This window comes from Nilaparvata lugens, chromosome 3, assembly GCF_014356525.2.
Source record: "Nilaparvata lugens isolate BPH chromosome 3, ASM1435652v1, whole genome shotgun sequence".
In the NCBI taxonomy this organism is placed as follows: Eukaryota; Metazoa; Arthropoda; class Insecta; order Hemiptera; family Delphacidae; genus Nilaparvata; species Nilaparvata lugens.
In genome coordinates, this window is record NC_052506.1 from 38,106,993 (window position 1) to 38,132,777 (window position 25,785).

The 25,785-nt window shown below is 34.5% G+C and overlaps 1 protein-coding gene across 19 annotated transcripts in view; it reads left to right on the forward strand.

The window, feature by feature from the left end:
• Positions 1–25,143, forward strand: part of LOC111054356 (period circadian protein) — a 105,034-nt gene extending 79,891 nt beyond the window's left edge. For 7 of the 19 annotated variants that reach the window (XM_039423696.1, XM_039423703.1, XM_039423695.1 and 4 more), the window contains 8 exons: positions 4,260–4,378; positions 7,950–8,097; positions 13,271–13,354; positions 14,632–14,700; positions 17,602–17,724; positions 18,572–18,715; positions 23,857–23,957; positions 24,709–24,827. In XM_039423696.1, the coding sequence (XP_039279630.1) occupies positions 4,260–4,378; positions 7,950–8,097; positions 13,271–13,354; positions 14,632–14,700; positions 17,602–17,724; positions 18,572–18,715; positions 23,857–23,957; positions 24,709–24,745 (825 nt within the window). In that variant the 3' untranslated portion in view covers positions 24,746–24,827. Of the gene's footprint in view, positions 1–4,259; positions 4,379–7,949; positions 8,098–13,270; positions 13,355–14,631; positions 14,701–17,601; positions 17,725–18,571; positions 18,716–23,856; positions 23,958–24,708 lie in introns of all 19 variants that reach the window. The other 12 variants (XM_039423705.1, XM_039423707.1, XM_039423709.1 and 9 more) reach the window with 10 other exon arrangements.
• The last annotated feature ends 642 nt before the right edge of the window (positions 25,144–25,785 follow it).

Consider the following 25,785-nt stretch of genomic DNA (forward strand, 5'->3'; position numbering starts at 1 on the left):
AAACCTATGTCATTGTGAGAAATATCAATGTGAGGACAATGTAGTTGGTGATGATGAGCATTGTTGTCAGATGTACCTGGAAATCTATATGAGATGGTACCTGGAAATCTATGTAAGATAGAGCGCTCTACCTGGTGGTGATGAGCATTGTTGTCAGGTGTACCTGGAAATCTATATGAGATGGTACCTGGAAATCTATATGAGATAGAGCGCTCCTGATTTCAGATTGTAGAGCACAAAAATACGCCCAGAGGGATTTTGAATTATATATCTAAATGGTAACAATAGGAAGATATTGTTAATCAAAAACTAAAATTCATCAAAATTGTTTTTTCTTTAAATTTCACTCATTTTTGAAAAATCATAACTCAATACTCATTGGAGATAGAGAGTTCCGAATGACCTCATGTTATTCAGAATTCTATAGTCTAAAAAAAGGGGAGAGCAAATGTTTCTGTCCGATTACGAGATTTGGCAGAAATAGCTGAAAACTGGAAAATGAGCCGAAAATAAGAGGTTTTTGGGCCACTCTGTATCTAGCACAAGGAAATTTTGCATGAAGAAATTGGTTTTGGACTTCTCTTATGTACCCAAATAATATATTAAAAAATCAGAACTACAATATAAATTGCAAGCACACCCCCATTTTTATGTCTATATTGACTGGACTATATGCTATTTTTCCTTTCATTCAAGAATCTTGAAAAACTTTGGCCTTATGGACTTTTTCACTGCATTGCTCTGCTTCATCTCATTTTCTTTAAAACTTTATCTATTTATTGATCATCCTATATAATAAGGTGAGTCGCAGAATTCTCAATGGATTCTCAATGGATGTATATAGATTTTATATTAACAAGCTTTCAGCAAAAATTTGAACTTAGCTTAAAGTTCGGGTTTGGAGCACTAAAACTGGAAGCGGTAATATGCTTAGCTATGTATAGAGATTCATCTATTTATTACTTATTTGTAACTTATCATTGTAATCGTTACTAGAGTACTGCATGGGCATGAAGAGGAAAGCTTCTTCGATTTTCATACAAGTTATTTCTCATTAACGACGTTTATTTTTCATATGGTAAAAGGTAGTTATTGTAAAACAATAGTTGAAATTAGAATATTTCATTGCCCTCTTCATTTATCCTGTTTTCATAATATGATATAGCCTGTATGGCTGAATATATATGAATGTATGCACTATATTATGTATTATATTTTGTCATTGTACTGTACATATATAGACCTACATAATTCGATGCATCAAATACAAATTTATTCATTTTTGTGCTTTAAGAATCAGTGTATTTTTCTGATGATACCAAAACTTGTGGGTTGAACTGGTGGAATGTTACCGTACATAACTCACAAACTTAACTTACATAACTTACTTGAATGGAATCAAAAGTTTCTTTATCTACGACCATGTTATAAGGTAAACGTGAGAACTTGATGCAGCGACTTGAACAGGAACACGATTTTTGATGCTGGTGGCATCAACATTAAAACACATTTTCTGATGACGGAAGCAGGTTTCAGTTTGTAAAGTTCTCACTAAATCAAGTATTCAGTTTGACAAGTTTTCAATTCGTCAAGATCTCAGTTTACCAAGTTTTCAGTACGTCAATTTTTCATTGCGTCAAGTTCTCATTCCGTCATGTTTTCAGCTCTTAATTTTTTAATTTCATCAAGCTCTCAGTTCATTAAGTTTTCACTACGTCATGTTTCGAGTTTGTCAAGTTTTCAGTTCGTCTTGTTTTCAGTATTTCAAGTTTACTTTTCACTCTCTATGATTTGCTTTTTACCTATTTAGTCCAGTCAAATGGTCGCTTTTCAGGAAACAGCCCCGAAAGAATTTCGCTATGATCGCTCCCTTGTGTCTTATCTCTACATCTAACTCGTGCGTTAAAGACCCGCTACCTACGCTACTAGTGGAACATGTTAGGGTGGGTCATTGCACCCTAATTCGGCAGTATCTTGAGCTATGTAGCTAGCTCTATGACTGATCAACGTAATAACAGTGCTGAAGTTGGGGGTTCCTGGTATAAGACCTTGAGTAGAACTTGGCAATATTATTTTATTTTATTTATTTATTTTTTATATATTTTTTTCATAATTAATTTTTTTTTTCATTTCATGTAATTCTAATTTTTTTCTAATTTAATAATTTTTAATACTCTAATTCTAATTTAATTTTCATTTCATTTTCAATATATAATTTTAAAAGTGATTTTTTTTGCCAAGTCTACTTTTTTGGGAGAAGTGGAAATGGAGAAGGGTTCTCTCCTAGGGAATTTAGTACTGTGAACAGTGGCTGACTGACAATCAGCTGTTGGCACCTTCACGGCCCAACTGCTAACTGTCAATCAGGCCACCATTGTTGAAATGGGAGTGGCTTGTGGGTCTGAGCTGGTCGTGGTATTTCGTACATCTGCCCAATTGATGTACGCCACGAGATAGAAGCTGTATCATGAAGCTTTCGAGATGTGAGCTGAATGAAGTTGAGTAATTGAAGGGTATTGGCATATTCATAGATTAACCTGTTATTCAAGTGTAGTGAAAGTTGCAGATGGTTCTGATGAGTCTGTTTTGAAGGCCAAATAGACGTTTTCTATTGGTCTTTGATAGATATGGGAACCAGACTGGGGCGGCATAGGTTAGGTATGCCCTGATGATGGCTGTGAATATGAGCAGCCGAAATTTCAGGGGGAGAGAAGGGGCGACAAGAAGGGGGAATAGTTGTACAAACTGCAGTGTTGTATTTTCACGTTAATGTGTTGTCTGAAAGTGAGTGTTCTGTCCAGAGTTACTTTTAGGTACGTGACGGTATGGGACCATGGCAGGGCGTGGCCATGGATGTTGAGTGTGGGAGGAAGTTTAGCTTTTCGGGAAAAGGCGACAGCCACACATTTAGTTGGATTAATCTCTACCTTCCAGGATGAACACCAGGATGTAAGGAGGTTTAACTGCTCTTGAACATTCCTGGCCGCCCTATTCAGATTTATGCTGCTCGAGTGGAATGTGGTGTCATCAGCAAATAGACCTGTTTGGACTGAAGGTAGAGATGGCATGTCGTAGAGTAGAGGAGAGTAAAGGAGTAGAGAATAGGTCCAAGCACAGATCCTTGGGGGACACCTGCCGTTACTGGGGTGAGAGCTGAAGAATTTACTGAAGATGGGGTGCGGGTGTGAACTTCAAAATACCTGTTAGTAAGGTATGACTTGAAGAGTCTTATTGTTGAAGGTGGAAAGACAGATGAAAGCCTATAGAGTAGTCCATCCAGCCACACAGTGTTGAAGGCTGCTTTGAAGTCTATAAAGACTGCAGCCACGTGCTCTTTCTTGTTGAAAGAGTCTGATAACTGAGAGCAGAATTTCATTAGTTGCAGTGTTGTTGAACAACCTGCACGAAATCCAAACTGCTCTGGCCTTATCGCACTATCTAGTGTATCTCTTATATGTTTCTCTAGAAACATTTTCTCAAAGAGCTTTGAGAAAAAGCAGGGTATGGAGATTGGCCTTTAGCTGGATGGTAGGGTGGAGCGTTTTCCTGGCTTTAGGAGCAGGAATAATTTGCTCTTTTTCCATTCTGAGGGGAAGTGTTGGGTGTTCAGAATTGAATTGAAAATTACAAGCAGGTGTTGGGCTAGCTCTGGAGGCGCATTTAAGATGGCCTTCCCAGAAATACCATCAAGACCCATATTATAAAACTGTTTATTTACCAGATTAAGTTTTATTAAGTTGAACTTCTCATTTTACTTCTTTATTCTATGTGTTTTTCAATTTTTTACAGTTTATTGGCCTTATTCAATATCAATTATCGAAAACGTAAAACTTTTGTTCCCAACAAGAATTCAATTAGTTTAAATAAAAAGTATCAATTTAGATGTGTCGTGACAGTTAAACAGTAAATCGGGATGCCGAGACAAACCATAACTAAAAATATGGACGTAAGGTTACCGTTACTAAATAGTAAAATGATCTGGTTATTACTCTTTTGAGATTAAATTGCATTTCATTGTTCATAACAAAGAATTTTGCCCTCTTTTCTGTTGAGAACATTTCCTGTACCGTACGGAACTTGAGCTATCAGTTACTTTTAATCGCTTTTTATCCTCATAAATTATTATTTTATTACGTTCTTAAATTATATATAATTCTTTATTATTTTTCTCTTGTTAAACTCAGTTTATAGTTTTTGAAGTCACCCAAATTTTTATGTATGCTGTTGTCTGAATTTCACATTATTGTTGATGTCTACAGGCTCTCTCGGATATGTCAAGACGAGAAATGAAGTCGATGTGCAATTCATCGGCAAGTTTAATGTCTCACGATTCATCGGCTTCAATGCAGAAGAAAGTTGGTCTGCATAATAATTCCAAGTGAGTGTAGGCTAGTTACTATCAGTTAGTGTTACGCCTGATATGCTGGTACGAGTGTGGCAAGAAATCGATTATCGGTGGGATGCATATTGCATTACCAACGGCTGTCACATCCAACCAAAATAGCACCCACACCTTAAACTTGAATTTTTTTGTAACAAACACCTTTCTCAGTTCTGTAAGTAATCAATAAATATTTATGTGCTTTCAAAGTCCTTTTTTAATCACTCTGTATAATATTTTATACAGAGTGGGTGAAAAGTCCGAGAACAGCTTAATATCTCATACACAAAGGTAATTTGACGGTGGGTGTGATTGGGGATCCTACTTAAATTTATTTATTTATTTATTTACAACAATATGGGAGCATACGGGAAAACCCCAAAAATTGCTCCCTAATAAAAAAAATTACAATAATCACTTTACAAAAACTTGAAAATCGAGAGATAGAGATAATGGAAAAACTATTTCATATTTGTGAAGAGAAAAAAATGTGATGAGAATCTAAATATACTGAAAACTAAATATTAGATACTATACTATATACTAGAAACCATTTACAATATGAGAAAATAATGAGAGGGGAATCAAGAAAATACAAATAACATTCCAAGATTGAGATGAATGATAACAGAGCTAAGAATGAAAGGAAGTCATCTACTAAATATGGTACTCTATGTAAGTTGATGAGGTCTAGCGTGGGAAAAATAGGTGTCACTTCGGGTGGAGCCGCTTACATGCCTTCTTGAACTGACTGGGATTCATATGAAAAAGGTCTAGGTGAAAACTATGGTAATTATAAAGATTCATCATGCGGTTGATTGGAGAATTGAAGTGAGTATTGGAGTTGCATTGGGGAGGAAGAAATCTGAAGCCGGAACGGCGTGAAACTGAAGACACATATATATTCAGCAATGAAAGCTGGTAGGTTGATTGGACACGGTTGTTCAATATATTATATAGGAACAAAAGCAATTTACAGCTCCTAGATGCTTCCAAGGATTGAATATCAAATATGGCTCTTAGGTTAGCTGTGGGAAAATTGAAATGACAGAACATTTTAAAACGCTTGAAATATACAAACCTTAGACATTCAAACCTTGTCACTTCTGTTGAAAACAGATGAGAAATAATCTGCAAACGCCTCTGGAATCTCAGTACCTGTGACAAAAGTATTATTCCATCTCATAAAATTCTCTGACCACTTACCCTTTCGATTATTATTTATATATGACCAGAAGTTCCTCATGTCACCACCAATACTTGTCTGAACTGAATTCATATAAGCCTGATAAGCTTGAGAAATTTTAAGTATCAAAGCAGATCTCAATCTTCTAAATTCCTCGTCGTGATAAGCAGAGACTCTCCTCTTTCGGGCACATTTCTCCTTCCGTTTGATGTCTTGAATTATATCCCTAGTATACCACCGAGGGTACCTGCCAATCCGATCACCAGCGGCTCTTCTAGGAACACACAGGTCAAAACATGAGTAAACTATGTTAAATTGAAAATACTACTTTATTATTACTTCAAAAATCTGGTCCACCATCTTGGATCCGCCATTTTGAATGCAACTTTATCTTTTTAAATAGGAAGGTAGTTATGCTATACATGATTTCAATACGGAATTTCAAGGCAAAACGAATGGTGAAAACCGCTTATCCTTATCTCGAGCCGTTTGGAAGATATTCACATTATAAATCAATACTATCAAATCAGAAATGAAATGGATATTTTTTTATATATATATTACGTCTGGTTGGTCTCAACGGAAATAGATAAGTGCTTTTGATCAATAATGTGAATATCTTCGAAACGGTTTGAGATATCGATGCGCAGTTTTCGTCGTTCATTTTGTCTTGAAATTCCGTATTGAAATCATGTATCGCATAACCACCTTCCTATTAAAAAAAAGTTGCATTCAAAATGGCGGACCAGATTTTTGAAGTCATAGTAAAGTAGTATTTTCAATATTAGTAGGATCCCAATCACACCCACCTTGAAATCACATTTTTCCATGAGATACTAAGCCGTTCTCATACATTTTTCTTCCCTTTCTGCTTTGAATAGTATTGATTAATAATGTGAATATCTTCGAAACGGTTTGAGATGACGATATGCGGTTTTCGCCATTCATTTTTTCTTGAAATTCCGTATCGAAATTATGTATCGCATGATACTTTTCCTATTTAAAAAAACTAAGATGCATTCAATATGGCGGATCCAAGAAGGCGGACCAGATTTTTGAAGTCATAGTAAAGTAGTATTTTCAATTTTAGTAATATCCCCAATCACACTCACCGTCAAATTACCTTTATGTATAAGATATTAAGCCGTTCTAGGACTTTTCACCCAGCCTGTATACCGTATTTGATAATAATTAGTAAATAACTCGTAAACAAAATCAAGCTTGCTTATAATTTTGGGTTTATTTTGATCGATTAACTTGGATAATTGAATAATAGTTTCCTCTAAGAGGATTGTAATTAGGTTATTCTCTACGTGTTATTCTCTAACATTCATGTGAACCTAATCTATTTGCAATATCTACTTTTCACTACTTTAACAAATGTTACATGTTAGATTAGTTCTATTGATTTTTTACTTTCCTTGTGTGTGTATATATGAGTGTATGTGCGTCTGTGTACGCGATATCTCTTCTCCCAATTAACGGAATGACTTGAAATTTGGAAATTAAGGTCCTTACACTATAAGGATCTGACACGAACAATTTCGATCAAATGCAATTCAAGATGGCGGCTAAAATGGCGAAAATGTTGTCATAAACAGGGTTTTTGCGATTTTTTCGAAAACGGCTCCAACGATTTTGATCAAACTCATACCCAAAACAGTCATTGATAAGCTCTATCAACTGCTACAAGTCCCATATCTGTGAAAATTTCAGAAGCTCTGCCCCATCTATGCAAAGTTTGATCTCAGATTTTCAATTATCAGGCTTCAGATTCAATTTAAACGAAAAATTTCAAGTGGAAAAGATTAAGCATGAAAATCTCCACAATTAATATTCAGTAATATTTCCACCTAAAATTGAAAATAAGTTCGATATTCGATAAAATGTGATTATTCAATTGCAAACAAATTTTATTAAAACATTAATAAAGAAAGATTAAGCATGAAAATCTCCACAATTAATATTCAGTAATATTTCCACCTAAAATTGAAAATAAGTTCGATATTCGATAAAATGTGATTATTCAATTGCAAACAAATTTTATTAAAACATTCACTATGAAGAGTTAGCAGACCTCGTGTGTCTTCAGCGTTATTGTCCTGTCACCAGCTGGCTCAGATCTTTGAATAGTAAACTTGAGATGCGCTGAACACTAGCGTCAGGTGATCGATTTTCATAACGACAAGGAAAGTTGTGTGAGTGCGCCATACCAGATTTTTTCTCTATTTAATTTATCCATAATTATGAATAACTGAGTAATAATAACTCTTTAAATAACTCACTGACCCACATTTCAAATTTGAATAATTCAATTTACCTGACGCAAATTAATTCAGACAGGAAAAATCGTAATTTGTAATGTGCATACAATTGTTTCAGTCTTCATGAGAACACACATAACGACTCTAGCAGCTACTACAGTTCGTTCTATTCGTACATGAAGACCGATGAGAAATCTGACGAGAGTATGAAAAGTTTAACTGAAAACGAGAGTTCAAGTGATGCCAATAATGATGGTAAACAAGAGGTAAGTCTACAAGACCTCATACAATGCATCACAATCAAAATATTGTTTCTACCTAACGGAAATTATTATCTTTAACTCGGTCCACCAACTTATTACTGATCATTCATTTTGAACATAATTTTTTACTAAATATGTTTCAGTTCTCACTCTAGTTTTGAACTCGATAATACTAGTTATTGATTGGATTTTCTGTATTTAAAATTGATTAAATAATCATATTCTATTAGAACGATTTGATAAGTCTCTCGAGTCATAAATCTCAGAGTTTCTTGTCTGAAGATACGAGGGTAAGTCAATTATTATCCGCAATATAGGTTTATTTTTCTTTATGTTGGTTGGACTGTTGATTTTCATTGATGATGTATTCTTTGTTCATTTGTGCTTGTATATGGCTAGTTTCAAATAGCTATTTCAATTCAATTAATACTGGCATGCTGTTAATTATGGCAGCTACACTATTCATTTGCACCAAATAAGTGTATAACGATTAGTGAGCCAACCGTTTTTTGTGGTAGGAGAGTGGACAAAATTTATTGAATTTCATTCATGAACACTCAGTTATGGTAAAACACTATTCCCATATAGCACTGAAAGTTTTAATGAATTTCCGCTGGTACACCTTCCGACCTCGGAAAACAATTCACTGAACGTTGGTGCAAATGACAAGTGGAGTGGCCATAATTAACAACATGTGTAATGGCGAGGAGGAGCCTCCACCAAATATTTTAACTTTGGCAAAGAAAATGATAACAAAAATGGAAGAAAAGAATATTTAACACTTTAAATATTATGATAACTATGGTTAAATATTGTTGAATAATATGGTAGGTAATATGGTTAAATATTATGATTGGGCTATTTAAAATTGATTAAATAATCATATTCTATTAGAACGATTTGATAAATCTCTCGAGTCATAAATCTCAGAGTTTATTGTCTGAAGATACGAGGGTAAGTCAATTATTATCCGCAATATAGGTTTATTTTTCTTTATTTTGGTTGGACTGTTGATTTTCATTGATGATGTATTCTTTGTTCATTTGTGCTTGCATATGGCTAGTTTCAAATAGCTATTTCAATTCAATTATTACTGGCATGCTGTTAATTATGGCAGCTACACTATTCATTTGCACCAAATAAGTGTATAACGATTAGTGAGCCAACCGTTTTTCGTGGTAGGAGAGTGGACAAAATTTATTGAATTTCATTCATGAACACTCAGTTATGGTAAAACACTATTCCCATATAGCACTGAAAGTTTTAATGAATTTCCGCTGGTACACCTTCCGACCTCGGAAAACAATTCACTGAACGTTGGTGCAAATGACAAGTGGAGTGGCCATAATTAACAACATGTGTAATGGCGAGGAGGAGCCTCCACCAAATATTTTAACTTTGGCAAAGAAAATGATAACAAAAATGGAAGAAAAGAATATTTAACACGTTAAATATTATGATAACTATGGTTAAATATTGTTGAATAATATGGTAGGTAATATGGTTAAATATTATGATTGGGCTATTTCAAATGGAAATATATATATTTTAAAACAATTACACAAAACTAGCTTTTAAGATTCTTAAATAAATAAATTTGAACGCTACTCACTTGGCTGCAAATATTTCAAATGTTTGTGGTAATGAAATTAAATTAATAAAATCTTAACAAAAAACACCTACCTTTCGAGATGCCCTTCCGTTTGGAATTCACTGATAGACGCAACTTTACAAATTAAAATAAAAGATCAAATTATCTGAACTAATTAATCGGTTCAAACTTGTCTTCTCCAATAATACAATTCTTCTTAAATTGCCCGAACTGCGACAGAAAAAACTGCATTGTATAAAAAACAAGCCTATCCTCTTCACTAGATCAGACTCACTTTACTATGAGTCCTATCAAATAAGCTCTCTCCAAAAAAGATAATTTTTAGGTATAAATAATTTATCAGTCAATGATAAACATGACAGCCACCTCGAGTATACAATAACATTTTTCTATCTATTGCTCGAGCGCATATGTTATAAAATAGAGAAAGATGCTACAGTCAATATTGAAAACAAACAAATAAACAATCTTTCTGTCAATGACAAATTACTGTTCATTGAATTATAATTTGAAACTTTAAAATCCTGATCAGCATGAGATAAATATATTATTATATACACGGTGTCCCACGAAGAGGTTTACACGTTTAATTTTATATTACATGCCCATTCAAGTACCGAATTTTTTCAAATTTCACACAGTTTACAAAGTAGGTTCTGAAAATATTCTGGGAAAACTTCAGCTTTCTAACCTTCGTAGAAAAAAAATGTCGGCATATTGAAAATTTTACCAATTCGCTTCCTATAAAAACTACTTTCATGAACTATTATCTGATTTGTTTACTACTTTGCAGTAGTCTTGGCTCATTTGATATTACCAGAAATGGATCAAGCAATCTTCCAATAAGTTGGTGCTCCATCTCATTTCGCAAATCATGTCAAGCAATTACTAAATGACAAACTTCATGGCCGTTGGATTGATCGCGGAAGTGATTTTTTAGATTGGCCACCCCGATCACCAGATTTAACTGTTTGTGACTTCTTTTTATGGAGTTACTTGAAGGAAAAAGTTTATACCCATAGCTTCAATAATGATGAGGAACTAAAACGATCAATAGAAGAGGAATTTCTCCGGATACCGCGGAGTTTCTTTTTAAGAGCTTACAAATCATTTCTTAAGCGCTGTTATCAGTGAGTTGCTGTGGATGGATTTCAATTTGAATGATTTTGGATGTTAAGGTTTTTTATAAGGATATATTCTAGTTTTTCAAAAATCATATAGCCCCAAAGTGCAACAATAAACATATTTTATAAAACCAAAAACACCTTTTAATGTTCAAATAGTAGAGACTTTTTTGGCATGTCAGTGAATCTGATCAAGAGTGTCATTATGCAAATCCTTATACCCCTGACCTCCTGCCTGAATGCATGCATCACAGAGGGTGTCTTCCCTACTGTTCTGAAGATCGCTAAGACCATTCCAGTGCATAAGAAGGGATCATTCGATATGCCTGGTAATTTCAGGCCTATCTCTATCCTGCCAGTCTTCTCAAAAATTCTAGAATCCATCATTAAGAAGCAGTTATGCTGGTACTTCGAGAGCACTGGTTTGTTTGTAGATGCTCAGTTTGGTTTTAGAGTTGGCAGAACTACAGCCCAGGCAGTTGGAAGGCTGATAAGCACCATTCTGGAGGGTTTTGAGAGTCATGTTTTCACTGGATTGACATTGTGTGATCTGAGCCATGCTTTTGATACTGTCGACCACCAAACTCTTCTGTTCAAGCTGGATTATTATGGAGTCACAGAGGGGACATTGGAGCTCATCAAGTCTTATCTGTCAGATCGTAGCCAGGCAGTTCAGGTGAATGGAAGGTTATCTGGGTTGGAAGCGATTCTTCATGGGGTTCCCCAAGGATCCATATTGGGCCCCCTACTTTTCATTATCATGATAAATGATCTCCCATCAGTGTTGGGTAACAGGTTGGTTGCATATGCAGATGACACCACATTGTATGATGTCAATAAATCAGTGGACAATCTGAATGTAGAGATGGGTCAATCTCTGAGTACCGTCTCAGCTTGGTTTGAGTCCAACTATCTCAAACTAAATGAGGAAAAAAACGGATAATTTTTGGCTTGAGAAATGTCACAGATCAGGCAAGGAGTGTTGGACTTCTGGGTTTTCATCTGGATTCAAAGTTGACATGGAACCCTCATATCGACTACATGTGTACAAAGCTGTCCAGAGTAATCTACCTACTTAGGCCGCTGATGCTGTGTGTACCTAAAAGCTATGTGAGGACTGCATATATATCTTTCTTCCAAGGAATAGTGATGTATGGATTGGAACACTGGGGTGCAGCCAGCGGCATTGATAGAGTTCTCCCACTGCAGAAGAGGGCCATCAGGATCATCACTGGCTCTGGCATAATTGATCATTATCGCCCACTGTTTTGTGCAGAATCGGTCATGACTGTCATCTGCCTTTACATCTTCATATCCCTTAAACAAATCAAGGGCACCCTGGAATGTTTGAGCCTGAGGAGTGACTTTCATGACCACAACTCAAGAGGCAGAAGCCAACTCAACCTGCCCTTCACAAGACTGAGTAGGATACGAAATAGCCCTGATAGCCTCAGCATGAGGCTTTTCAACCGGCTGCCAGCATCAGCGAGAACTCTTGCAACACGGCAGTTCAACAAATGCACCTATGCATTCCTCGTGAAAACCCCTCTTTATACAATAAGAGAGCTTTTCAATATCCCGGATGTTACCATCAAAGAATTTTATACATGAACTTTATGGGATACTGTTTTTCTTCATGTGAAATTGTGTTTTTTGCACCTAAGACTTAATTTGATCATTAATATAATAAGCTTTATCAATTTCTCCTGTTGTTGATATATATCTTTTGTGTGCTTGTTTTTCTGACGAACCAATTGCTACTATTAGCTTACAAGGTAATAAAGATCATTTATTCATTTATTTATCCATTTAATGTTTATAAAGTATCGTTTTTCAATATTCCGCCATTTTGCTTCTACGAAGTTTAGGGAGTTGGAATTTTCCCAGAATATTTTTAGAACCTACTTTGTAACCTGTGTAAAATTAAAAAAAAGTTCGGTGCATGAATGAGCACGTAATATAAAATTAAACGTGTAAACCTCTTTGTGAGACACGGTGTATATTACGTCCCACATGACCAGGTGACACATGTCAGTGATGATGGAATAAAAATAGCAGTTCGAAACTAGACTAGATATAAGCGCAAATAAGCAAAGAATGCACCATTAACGCGAATTAACAGTGCTACCAACATGAACATAAATACACCTCCATTGCGGAGAATAATTGACTCACACTCGTATTTTCTTCTGATGACCAGATAACAGAAATATGAATTTCTGCATAAATTCTGAAGGTGTAGTAAAAATAACTTATTTGAGTAAAGCATGATAAATTATTTTAAAAATCCCATTCAAATTTCAGAAAAACATAATAATATTTTTAAGTTAGATAGGTACTGGAAACATAATATGTTACATACTGGTAATGGGCACTCTTCAATCACTCATGATTTTATACTGTAATGTATTTGACAAGATAGTTTTGCTGGATGTTTTAGAGTGTCTGGAAGAGAGCTTTTGCAAATATTGATTGCAATACTTCAGAGGAACAGATGGACAGACATACTAGGAAGGTAATCACGGTAAAATTAACAGATTTTCAACTACTGTTATTGCTTATCATTTGATCTTGCTTTCTTTGTTCACTTCTTCCATCTATAATTTTGGTGTACAGTCAATAAGTTTTAAATCTGTTCAAACTTTTTCTCATCAAGTCAGAACGTTCCCATTTGCATGGTTGACAAATTGTATATAATTATTATCCTTCAAAGTCCAAACAATGTTTCAAAGTCCAGACAATGTTTCAAAGTCTAAACACTTTTTCTAATATCAACTATCGTTCTGTAGGATGATACTTTTTTGATCGATTCGTTTCATTTTTTCGTGTAAAGGGTGGTCCTCACCAGTAATAAACTATTTTTTCTATTATTGAGAAATTCAATCAATACATTTTAAATACCGTTTATAAATCTGAATTTTTCTTAAATTGAATTGAATATTTTCAATTTATTGCACAGTAGCAAATTCAGCTATTAATGTCTTTGATGAAAAATTTATTTAGAATTATATCAATAAGCGCTGAAATCTGAAATATTTGTAGTCTCATGGTTTTACAAGATGTTCTAATAAAACTGTGTCGTTATTGTAAGTGAATGTCGATGAAGTAAAAGTTTGTGTGAGTCAAAGGAAATAATTTTGAAAAAAAACAAATGAAATAGAGAAAATATTCTCTTAGAAAGAACTTGAATTAACTTTTATCGGTGTATGTTATTAGGCCAATTTCTTAACAGAGGCAAAGTAAATAATGAAATGTTCAACATTTTCAAAACAAAGTGCATTAAGAATTGAAAAATAACATTAATGCACTAATTTTACCAAGTAATAAATAGTGTGATAAATCACTTTTATATTAATTCAATTATTGAAAAGATCCTTTTCATTTTTTGAAAGAAGGAAAGAAACAGAGAGAGGATTTAGACAGAAAAAGAGAAAGCTTAAGAGCTTGCATGTGAGTCTGTGATTGTTGAAAGAAGATTGAGTGAGATGAGTCTGTGCCATTGAATGGCAAATGCAGTGACAAATAATATAAGTTTTAATAATTGCTGATTACCAAATCTTGAAATTAAAACATGATTGTTATTCTCAAGAACTAGTTCAAGTTTGAAAATTTTAATAATTAATTCATTAATATTTGTTTTTTGTATGTTTTAATCAAGTTTATTAATTATTTTTTAATATCTAGTTTATGTTTTTTCCATCAATTAACCGAAAGCCTTATTTGTGTCCCTAACAATGGTGGTTTAAATCACATAGGTAAATTTGAAAACTAAATATAAAAATATACACTTTTATCTTTTAGAATGCAGTTAATGAACGAAAACGAAGTTACAAAATGATGTCACAAAATGATGAACTCCATGAGAAATTTGTGAGTCAAATACTGAAATAAAATAAACGATGGGGAAATGATTGCAATAACTATTACAAGTGCTGTGTTCAAGTCCTATTAATAGTTACTCTTTTCATATTCATCTTATCCGTAAAATTTTAGTTATTAGTGGTGTGAACATTTTTCGGATGTTTGTAATCTACACTTTCGAGTACCTTCTACGATGTGATTGAAAAAGTGTTTTTCGATGCTACAACAGAACTTTTCAGAGCTAACAAGGACTGAAAACGTGTTGCGTCTACAGAGCGGCAATCCGGCGGCAGGCCGGCGGTCTTCATCATCTGTGTTTTGGTCTTCGGCTGGTGCTTCAGTCACAGTAACTTTTAAAATATTTCTTAGTCACAACAAGCTTCCTCAATTAAAACATTTGTTGATAAGAGAGGTTGGAAGGTGCAAAACTTCGGTTTATTTTGCATGTTTGGTGTTATAAATAAGTCGGAACATTAACATAAAATCATAAAGTATTGTAGATTTGATGTTGTCAATTTGCATGTGCAAAATAAAAAAATTCAAATTTAGGCTATTCCTTCATAATAATTAGGAGTTAATCTATTGATTATTCTAATTCATAATTAAATCTCACACAGCTCTTATTGAGATTAACTTGGATTCAAATTCAAAATCAAATAATTGTACTTTGTAAAAATTCATACATACAATTAACTTAATCAATTAAGCTCTAGCGTGGAGGCAACACACCTCGGTAGGACAAAGTATATACTATAGAGAAACAAACATTTCTCATTCAATAAATCATATTTAATCATCTCCCAAAATGCGTGAGATGAGAGTGTCTATTGGATTGCAGTTTATTTATATGAACAGATTGAAGCATATGAGCTTTACTTTGGATCATCTTGATCATTTCATAGAATATTGCTCATTCATTCTTCTTCTTCTTCTTCTTCTTCTTCTTCTTCTTCTTCTTCTTCTTCTTCTTCTTCTTCTTCTTTCTTCTTCTTCTTCTTCTTCTTCTTATTCTTCTTCTTCTTCTTCTCTTCTTCTTCTTCTTTCTTCTCTTCTTCTTCTTCTTCTTCTTCTCTTCTTCTTCTCTTCTTCTTCTTCTTATTCTTCTTCTTCTTCTTCTTCTTCTTCTTCTTCTTCTTCTTCTTCTTCTTCTTCTCTTCTTCTTCTTCTTCGTCTTCTTCTTCTTCTTATTCTTCTTCTTCTTCTTCTTCTCTCTTCTTCTTCTTCTTCTTCTTCTTCTTCTTCTTCTTCTTCTTCTCTCTTCTTCTTCTTCTCTTCTTCTTCTTCTTCTTCTTCTTCTTCTCTTCTTCTTCTTCTTCTTCTTCTTCTTCTTTCTTCTTCTTCTTCGTCTTCTTCTTCTTCTTCTTCTTCTTCTTTGGCTACGCCTTATCCCAATCATATGGGGTCGGCATTCCCTCCTTCAGCCGTCTCCTTCACAAAATCCTGTCCATCTCCTCCCCGTGTCTCCATCCCTCTCCTGCAGATCAGCCTCTACTCTGTCTCTCCACATCATCTCTGGCCTTCCCCGCCTCTTCCTGTCACCCAGATCCAAATTCTGCACCCTCCGTCCACATTATCCTCCTCACTTCTCTGCACATGTCTCTGCACCACCTCATCCTGGCCTCCTGCATCTTCCTACCCAATGGTCCCACCCCAACTGTACCTCTAATCACCTCATTACGAATAATCCTATCCCTTCTTGTGACCCCACACATCCATCTTAGTATTCTCATCTCATCCACTCCATTTTCTTCTCTTGCCTCTTTGAAACTGGCCAGGTTTCCGCGCCATACAACATAGCTGGTCTCACTACCGATCTGTACACCTTCCTTCATCTTATAATTCACTCTCTTATCACAGAGCACACCACTCATTCTTCTCCAGTTGAACCATCCGCAATTCAGTCTATGCTGTATTTCTGCATCCAGCCCACCGTCCCTTTGCAAACTTGAACCCAGGTACTTGAAGCTCACAGATGATTTGAGTTGGCTTCCATCTAGTTCCACGGTCAGTTTGTCATCGTTCCCCAATGCCATGTACTCTGTCTTTGTCCGGCTTATTCCCATTCCTCTTTCCTCAAGCGCTTTTCTCCAGCCCTCCAATCTCCCATCCAGCTGGTTTCTAGTCTCTTCACAGAGCACAATGTCACCTGCAAACAGCATGCACCATGGCGCTGGCCTTTTAGCCTCGGATCCTATCAATAATTAGCATCAATAATTTGGTCAAACAAGTATGGACTGAGTGCGGAGCCCTGGTGCAGACCGACTCGCATTTGGAACTCATCAGTTCTTCCCACACTGGTTCTCACTTGTGTGATGGCTCCTCTGTACATTTCCCTCACCAGACGAACATATTTCTCAGGCACCAACCTTTCGCCACAGCTCCTGCCTGGGTACCCTATCATAGGCCTTCTCCAAGTCCACAAATGCCAAGTGCAGTTCAGATCGTGTCTCTCTTGCCTTCTCCGCCAGCTGCCTAAGCGCAAATATCGCATCTGTGATTCCTCTCCCAGGCATAAAGCCTAACTGCTTCTCACTAATCACCGTCTCCTGTCTCAGTCTTCTCTCAATCACTCTTTCCCAAGCCTTCATTGTGTGAGACATCAGCTCTATACCCCTGTAATTATTGTTACAATCCTGAACGTCACCTTTGCCTTCAAAGAGACTATAGTCCGTAATAATTATTAGCGATAAACCTAATCCTGTTTTTAAATGAACATATATTATTAGCTAGATAATCTTAATGTTCAATCATTGGAAATCCAATAACAGCTTCATGTTGCACCAATAATACATCAAGTATTTTTCTCTATTCACCGCTTGTTTGAAATTTTCATGTACGTTTGAACACATGCTTTCAGAAAAGTAGAAAACTTGAAATAAATCTTATGGTTGCGTTGCTCAATGATTGCAGGAACCGCCTTGGTCGAGAGATGTCGCCCTGACTCCAGATATCATCTTCAAGTATCAAGTCAGTGACCATGTCCTGGCTGAAGTATTGGAGAATGACCTGAAAATCCTCGCAGAAATAAACCAGGTAAAACATGGCGTTTCACGTATTTTTGCTTCAATGGAAACTGAGAAGAGTTATGATATCAATAACTCTCGACATTCATATTCTTTATGTTAATTAACATAGTATTGTAGTGAAAGCTTATTCAGACATAATTAAAATTTGAACAATAATATATGTCAACATGAATTATTTACTTTTGTGTAGTTGACTTACGGTGTAACTGTTTAATACACGTACAAAAACATACAATATTTCAGATTATCTTTAGTTGTTTTAATTAGTTCTTCAAATCTATTCTCTGGTAAATTATACTATCTCATATTATATCCACAGATATTTATAATCATGATATATTGTTTGTCAATAAGAAATTTAATTCACAGCGACAGAAGTAAAACCTCCATAAGGTAATTTGATAGCTGATTTGATAGCACGTCAATTTTAATTTCATCACAACATGAAAATATAGATTGTCATTTACATTTTGAAAAATAATAATTGAATTCCCATTCTAAGTAGCCAGAGAAAACATAGGGACTACTATTTTCATAGTTTATGCATTTCTCAAAACGTTGAATAGCTATACAATATATCATTGCAGCTGCTGTTCCTTTTCAACTTCAGTAAAGCTAATATTGATATGTTAGTGCTAGTCAGTCTTAATTCTCATATAATCTGGTTATCACGATATTTCCATCAAAACACATAGGTACCTTATTATATGTTTTGACTTACAAATATTATCATGCTAATGTTAATGATGAGGTTGATGTCAATTGAGGTTGTTCTTGAAATCAATTTTCAAATGTTCACTTCCCAAATGGATTTGCTATTAATAAAATGGAATACTATTGTTGAAATGTTGCAGCCATTGATGGTTAATGAGCAGCTTTGCCAGCTTTATTTAGACTTGGACTCTTTCAGTCAGAATGACTGCTCTCTGGAAACCAGCTTGGGATTCACCTCGTCTAGTGGATCTAGTGCTGAGGGCGAAGAAAGCTCTGCTGCCAAGGTGATTTGATTGGATTATATATGATTAATTTATTCATGTTGTTCACAATGTATGTATTGTTCGCTTCAGAAGATCAAAGTTTATTCTAAGTAAATATTATTGTTCATAGGCTCATTACTTCATTCATGTAGGTTTTAAAGTGCGTACAAATATCAGATATACGCGCCGCGAACATGAGCAATTCACTTTTAATCAGCTGATTATTGACCGAGCGAAGTGAGGTCTAAGATTTAAGTCGACGGTTTGGCATTTCTCTTAATGTTTAAATGCTCAAATGTTTTAATATTTATATGTTTATATTTTTTTATGTTGCACATTTACGGCGAAACGCGGTGATAGATTTTCATGAAATTTGACAGGTATGTTCCTTTTTTAATTGCGCGTCGACGTATATACAAGGTTTTTGGAAATTTTGCATTTCAAGGATAATATAAAAGGAAAAAGGAGCCTCCTTCATACGCCAATATTGGAGTAGAAATCAGACTATAGAATTATTCATCATAAATCAGCTGACAAGTGATTACACAGATGTGTGGAGAAGCCAGTCTATTGCTGTATTTCCATAAGGTCTATAGTTTCAATCAGGTACTTGTGGATGAGAATACTGCGTGAGGTCTACTGTTCACAGAACTACTAGTATTTGTATTTTTACAGAAACGGTAAGATACAGATATAAAAAGCTTGGCATCAGCTGATTAAAAGTGAATTGTTCATGTTCGCGGCGCGTAAATCTGTACGCACCTTTATAGATTAGATTCGAGTTTATAAAAAATCATTATCAGTATGTCGAATACTGAAATGTGCTATTAAAAAACCTACTTGATTCTAATTATTATTTTTACTTTACTTGCCCTATTACCATGGGTAAGGAAAGTATTGTTTTCCGTGAAAAAATCCAAATTTCTATACGGTTCAAGGTCCCCTGAGTCCAAAAAATGGTTTTTGTGTATTTTGTGTGTGTGTGTGTGTGTGTGTGTGTGTGTGTGTGTGTGTGTGTGTGTGTGTGTGTGTGTGTGTGTGTGTGTGTGTGTGTGTGTGTATGTATGTATGTATGTATGAGTATAAGAGCGTCTGTGTACACGATATCTCATCTCCCAACTAACGGAATGACTTGAAATTTGGAACTTAAGGTCCTTACACTTTAAGGATCCGACACGAACAATTTCGATCAAATGCAATTCAATATGGCGGCTAAAATGACGAAAATGTTGTCAAAAACAGGGTTTTCGCGATTTTCTCAAAAACGGCTCCAACGATTTTGATCAAATTTATACCTAAAAAAGTCATTGATAAGCTCTATCAACTGCCATACGTCCCATATCTGTAAAAATTTTAGGAGTTCCGCCCCATCTAATCAAAGTTTGATTTTAGATTCTCAATTATCAGGCTTCAGATACAATTTAAACAAAATATTTCAAGTGGAAAAGATTGAACATGAAAATCTCTACAATTAATGTCCAGTAACATTTTCACCTAAAATTGAAAATAAGCTTGAAGTTCGAGAAAATAAGATTATTCAATTGCAAACTGTTGGCAACTGTTGATTCTATTAAATCATTCATTGTGAAGAGATAGTAGACTTCGTGTGTCTGCAGCGCTATTGTCCTGTCACCAGCTAGCTCAGATATTTGAATAGTAGACTTGAAATGCGCGTGAACACTAGCGTCAGTTGATCAATTTTCATAACAGCAAGGAAAGTTGTGTGAGTGCGCCACACTAGATTTTTATTGGTGTATCTCCAAAATATGGAAAATAATTAGAACTCATCAAAACGTGCATCTTGCTTCCAATACGAATAGGCCCACCAATCCTGAGATGCAGTCAGCAAAGCAGGATCAAATCTAATCCAATATTGGTATAATGCTGAATAGGCATGATTAGCTAGCTGATCACCTACTTTCTTTGGTATGTTGCACTGTTGAACCAATATATTTTTCTACTAGCAGGTACCCGTGCTTCGCAAGGATCTATTTTAAAACTTGGCGTAATGAAATCCAGAAGAATTGAAAATAGGCCTATAAGAATACTCGGTTGATTAAGAATTTATAAGCAGCATTTCAAGTAAATCAGTCCAGTAGTTCAGACGTGATGTTGCGTCAAACATAATTCCCCTATCCTCCACACGTGTATATACGTGTTTAAGCCAGTCCTTTCCACTATTATAGAATAGAAGATGATAGATAGATGGATATATCATCCATTTATCTATTATCTTCTATACTATAACAAAGGAAATGAATGAGAATAAATTTTGAAAGGTTTGAGATATCAATGTGCGGTTTTCACCATGTCTTTTCTCTGGAAATCCTGTATAGGAATCATGTATCATATGACCACCTTTCAATTAAAACATAATTGAATGCGTCAAACATAATTTTCCTATAGGCTACTACTTTACACCTGTATACGTGTATAATCCAGTTCTTTAATTTATAATGAAAAATTTTAATTCCGACCATATGATTTGGTGATTTTTTTATGAAATCGTATGTACTATTAATGAAGTTTGAACATTAATTCTGAAAAATCTAGAAGGAAAAATGAAATTTGTGCTTCCAGGTGCACGAGATTGATATTTTTAGAATCTATGTTAAAAATTAGGAGATCCAAATCATTCCCGTTTTTCCGGTATGCAATCCACAAGTTGACATGTTTTGATGCGAACAAACGAACACACGAACAAACACAACCCTGCTCTCTCTTATTATAATATATAGATGTTCAAAATTAGGAGATCTAAATCATTCCCGTTTTTCCGGTATGCAATCCACAAGTTGACATGTTTTGATGCGAACAAACGAACAAACACAACCCTACTCTCTCTTATTATATAGATGGATGATCTCTTTTGTTCACTCCATTCTCTCTGATGTTGCCTTATAAGATATTCTTAAACTACAGAACGTTTCTTGTTTGTTTCTGTATTTTTGTATGTCTCCATAAAAATAAAACATCATCATAATATATAATTTTTTATTATAGCAGAGTAATATAAAATACAGTACTAATTTTGATCAATTTGTTGATGTCTGTTCATTAATTTGGTTATTGATATGACATATTATACGGACGCCTTTAAACGGAAAGGAACCAAGCACCATTTTTAACGAAATTGAGTTATTAGCGCCATCTTGTAGAGAATTGTTGAATCTATATACTAATATGAAACAGGTGAATGAATATGATGTCAAAAAAATAGAAAAAATCTCTACAATTAATGTCCAGTAGCATTTCCACCTAAAATTGAAAATAAGCTCGAAATTCGAGAAAATGTGATTATCCAATTGCAAACTGTTGGCAACTGTTGATTCTATTAAATCATTCACTATGAAGAGACAGCAGACCCCGTGTGTCTGCAGCGTTATTGTCCTGTCACCAGCTGGCTTAGATCTTTGAATAGTCGACACTTGAGATGCGCGTGAACACTAGCGTCAGTTGATCAATTTTCATAACGGCAGGAAAAGTTGTGTGAGTGCGCCACACCAGATTTTTACTTTCCTTGCCCTATTACCATAGGTAAGGAAAGTATTGCTTTCCGAAAAAAATTAAGGTACCCCAATTTCCAAATTCCTATACGTTTCAATGTCCTCTGAGTTCAAAAAAGTGGTTTTTGGGTGTTGGTCTGTATGTGTGTGTGTGTGTGTGTGTATGAGTGTATGTGCGTCTGTTTACACGATATCTCATCTTCCAATTAACAGAATGACTTGAAATTTGGAACTTAAGGTCCTTACACTATAAGGATCCGACACGAACAATTTCGATCAAATACAATTCAAGATGGCTGCTAAAATGGCGAAAATGCTGTCAAAAACAGGGTTTTTCGCGATTTTCTCGAAAACGGCTTCAACGGTTTTGATCAAATCTATACCTCGAATAGTAATTGATAATCTCTATCAACTGCCACTAGTGTTATATCTGTGAAATCTGTGAGTCTTTAAATCTCCAATTATCAGGCTTCAAATACAATTAAAACAAAAAGCTTCAAGTGTAAAAGATTGAGCATGAAAATCTCTACAATTAATGTCCAGTAGCATTTCCACCTAAAATTGAAAATAAGCTTGAAATTCGAAAAAAATGAGATTATTCAATTGCAAACTGTTGGCAACTGTTGGTTCTATTAAATCATTCACTACGTAGAGATAGCATACCTCGTGTGTTTCCAGCTTTATTGACCTATCACCAGCTGCCTCATATCTTTGAATAGTAGACTTGAGATGCGCGAGTACTCTAGCGTCAGGTGATTACTTTTCATAACGGCAAGGAATGTTGTGTGAGTGCGCTACACCAGATTTTTTGCTTTTTATTTCGGCTGTTATATCATATAAATACTCTCGTTAAATGAAATCATATGGAAGTCAATTATATTGATAACAAGATCTTGTTAAAAACATGGAATTCTCTGTTATTAACTCTGTTAAACACAAAGTCATTAACTTTTGTTATGAGAAGTTTTTGACAATTCAGTCAAATTAATAACTTTTTGTTAATGAGTCGTATTATTAACTCCGGTCTAAACGCAGCTTAAGTCTCATACTCAGTGATGCTAAACCATTTTACAGAACCTTCTTTGATGATCTCACTGTGTTTGATGACATAGATAGAAGGGTCCAATGCTGATTTGGACTTTCAAATTGATTTTGATAACCCCTAGAAAGTCTATGAATTTTCAGTTTTATTGTTTTTATATAAATAAACGTGAGTTCTGTATGTTCTAACATTTATATCTACTTAATATTGATTTACTTCCTACTTCATTATTGATCACTTTTCTTATTGATATAAAGAATAACATAAGAAAAGGCCATAAATCTAACAAATAGAATGCACTTGGTTCCTTTCACATAAATACACAATGAAAAATATATTTTAAACTAAAAGGAACCAAGCGCCAATTTTCTCAATAACTTTTAAAATAATCACTCATTACCATAACACTAGTTGAATTTAACTAAAGAAAATGTATATCTTCCATTTTAAACAATAAAAGAATACTTTAAGCAATTAAGGAATTTTAGACCTAGGAAAAACTTTGACCCCCATTTCCTCAAAACTGTGCTGATGTCGCTTGGTTCCTTTTAGTTTAAAGGCGTCCATATTACATTGTATGAAATATCCAATTAAAATATTCTTTCATTTTTCAGCAGTTGAAGAAGAAGAAAAAACGTATAACAAATTACGATAAAATGGGAATGATGTTTGAAGAGAATGCCCCCATGCCTCCTCCTTTACAAACCAGTCAACTGTAAGTTAAAAAAATAGTTTTTTGTCATACTGTATAATTGATGAGGAATAAACTTCTACGATACCTGCTTCCCAGTTTTATTATTTTGAGTGAATAATATTCAATTTTGTTGCTTAATCTCTGTAGTTCAGCCATTGTGCTAAGCCACATCTGTAAGATTGATATCAATTAAAAGCATAAATATTCTGAACAGTTGAATTTAGTTTTTAATGAAGTGATACTTTTAATAAAGCATTGTTATTGCATTCAAACTTATACTACTTACACTTACACTACTCACCCTTAAACACACATAGTCAAATATCACTACTATCACCTTCTGGCGTGATTTTCATCGTTGAAAATGGAAGCAGGCAACAATGACATGAATTGAAGCTGACTCTATCCATTATAACTAGCATATAGCGGATTCACAATCTTATCCATTCTAAGCTGTATTAAGCCATCCTTTTTAATACGGAATTAGTCATGACACATGGACTTGGAATTATATTTGCTACACTGTTCCCAATCCTAGCTTGTCAGATTTTTTTACTCTCCTTTCTGACTGAAATTATTATAAACTCTTCATATCAGTCCAGTCTTTGAATGATGTTAGCCAACCCCGTAACAAAACCTCTTATTCCGCATAAATACAAAAAACCCCAAAAGTTGAATAAAATAACACTGAATATGTAAGATATTTGTATTCTATGTATATTGACATATTCTAATTCATTTCGAGGAACAGTAATTGTGTTGATGTTTGCAGGTCTCCCATGACAAGTTCCTGTACAACTGCAGCGTAGAGTCAAGTGGCTATGATATACAGTGTTATGATTGTAAACTATCAAAGTGATGGGAATTATGTGCTTTATTAATGGACTTATGCAAAACCGTTGCGTGTTCACTAGAGTTTCTTCTAATGCACAATTTGCAAGCTATTGTTGTCCAGTGATGCCTCTACTTGATTATAGCGAATTTAATCACGTGTTGCTTCAATTAAAATAATTATATTACTACTATTGTGCATATCAATTGAAGAAGATAAATATTTATATTTGTTAATTATTTTTAAATTTATTCTTGTTATTTATACATTTACATTTTGAGTATATTAGTAAAAAGGTATTAGTGTGCATGATATTTTTCTTGTAGTTGCTAAGCACAACCACAATATATAATTCAGTAAATACAGTTTACAATTTTTAGCATTTATTTCTTGACTATTCCCATGTTTCAACACCTCGCATCATCTATGAGTTCATTCTTGAGCAATGATTGTTCAGAAACCCAAAACGAACTCATTGATCAACCTTGACTAGTCGAATTTGAACGAGCGTAATGAGCATGGCTGCCACTTGTTCAATCAATTGTTGAAAAAGTAGCTGGATCAGAGTTTATTCCGTTTTTGAACCTGCTTACTATTATTTTATTTTGATATTGTAAAGTTTCACTTTCAGATTCACTGTCTATGAAATTGAAAGTGCTATGCACATTCCTTACCTGAGTTTATTATCATTCACTTATTTTCAAAATTTCACATTCGAACTTGATTTTATTTCTGGTATTATTTTCTACTGAATATGTTCAAAATAATGCACGAATGTCTGGTTTCACCAAGCTTGGTCAAAAAATTTGAACATGATCAAATCAGGTACGCTTTACAGGTGCACCACAAGAGCATGATTTCTATGGTGATAGTTATTATTGATAATTCCAGTGCACACATGTAAATTGTACTCGGCTTGACCATGTTAAATGTCTTCACGAGTTTGGTGAAACCAACCATCTTGAAAATGATTTACCGTATCGCATTTCTTTTAATCTATAATTGAATCGAATGATA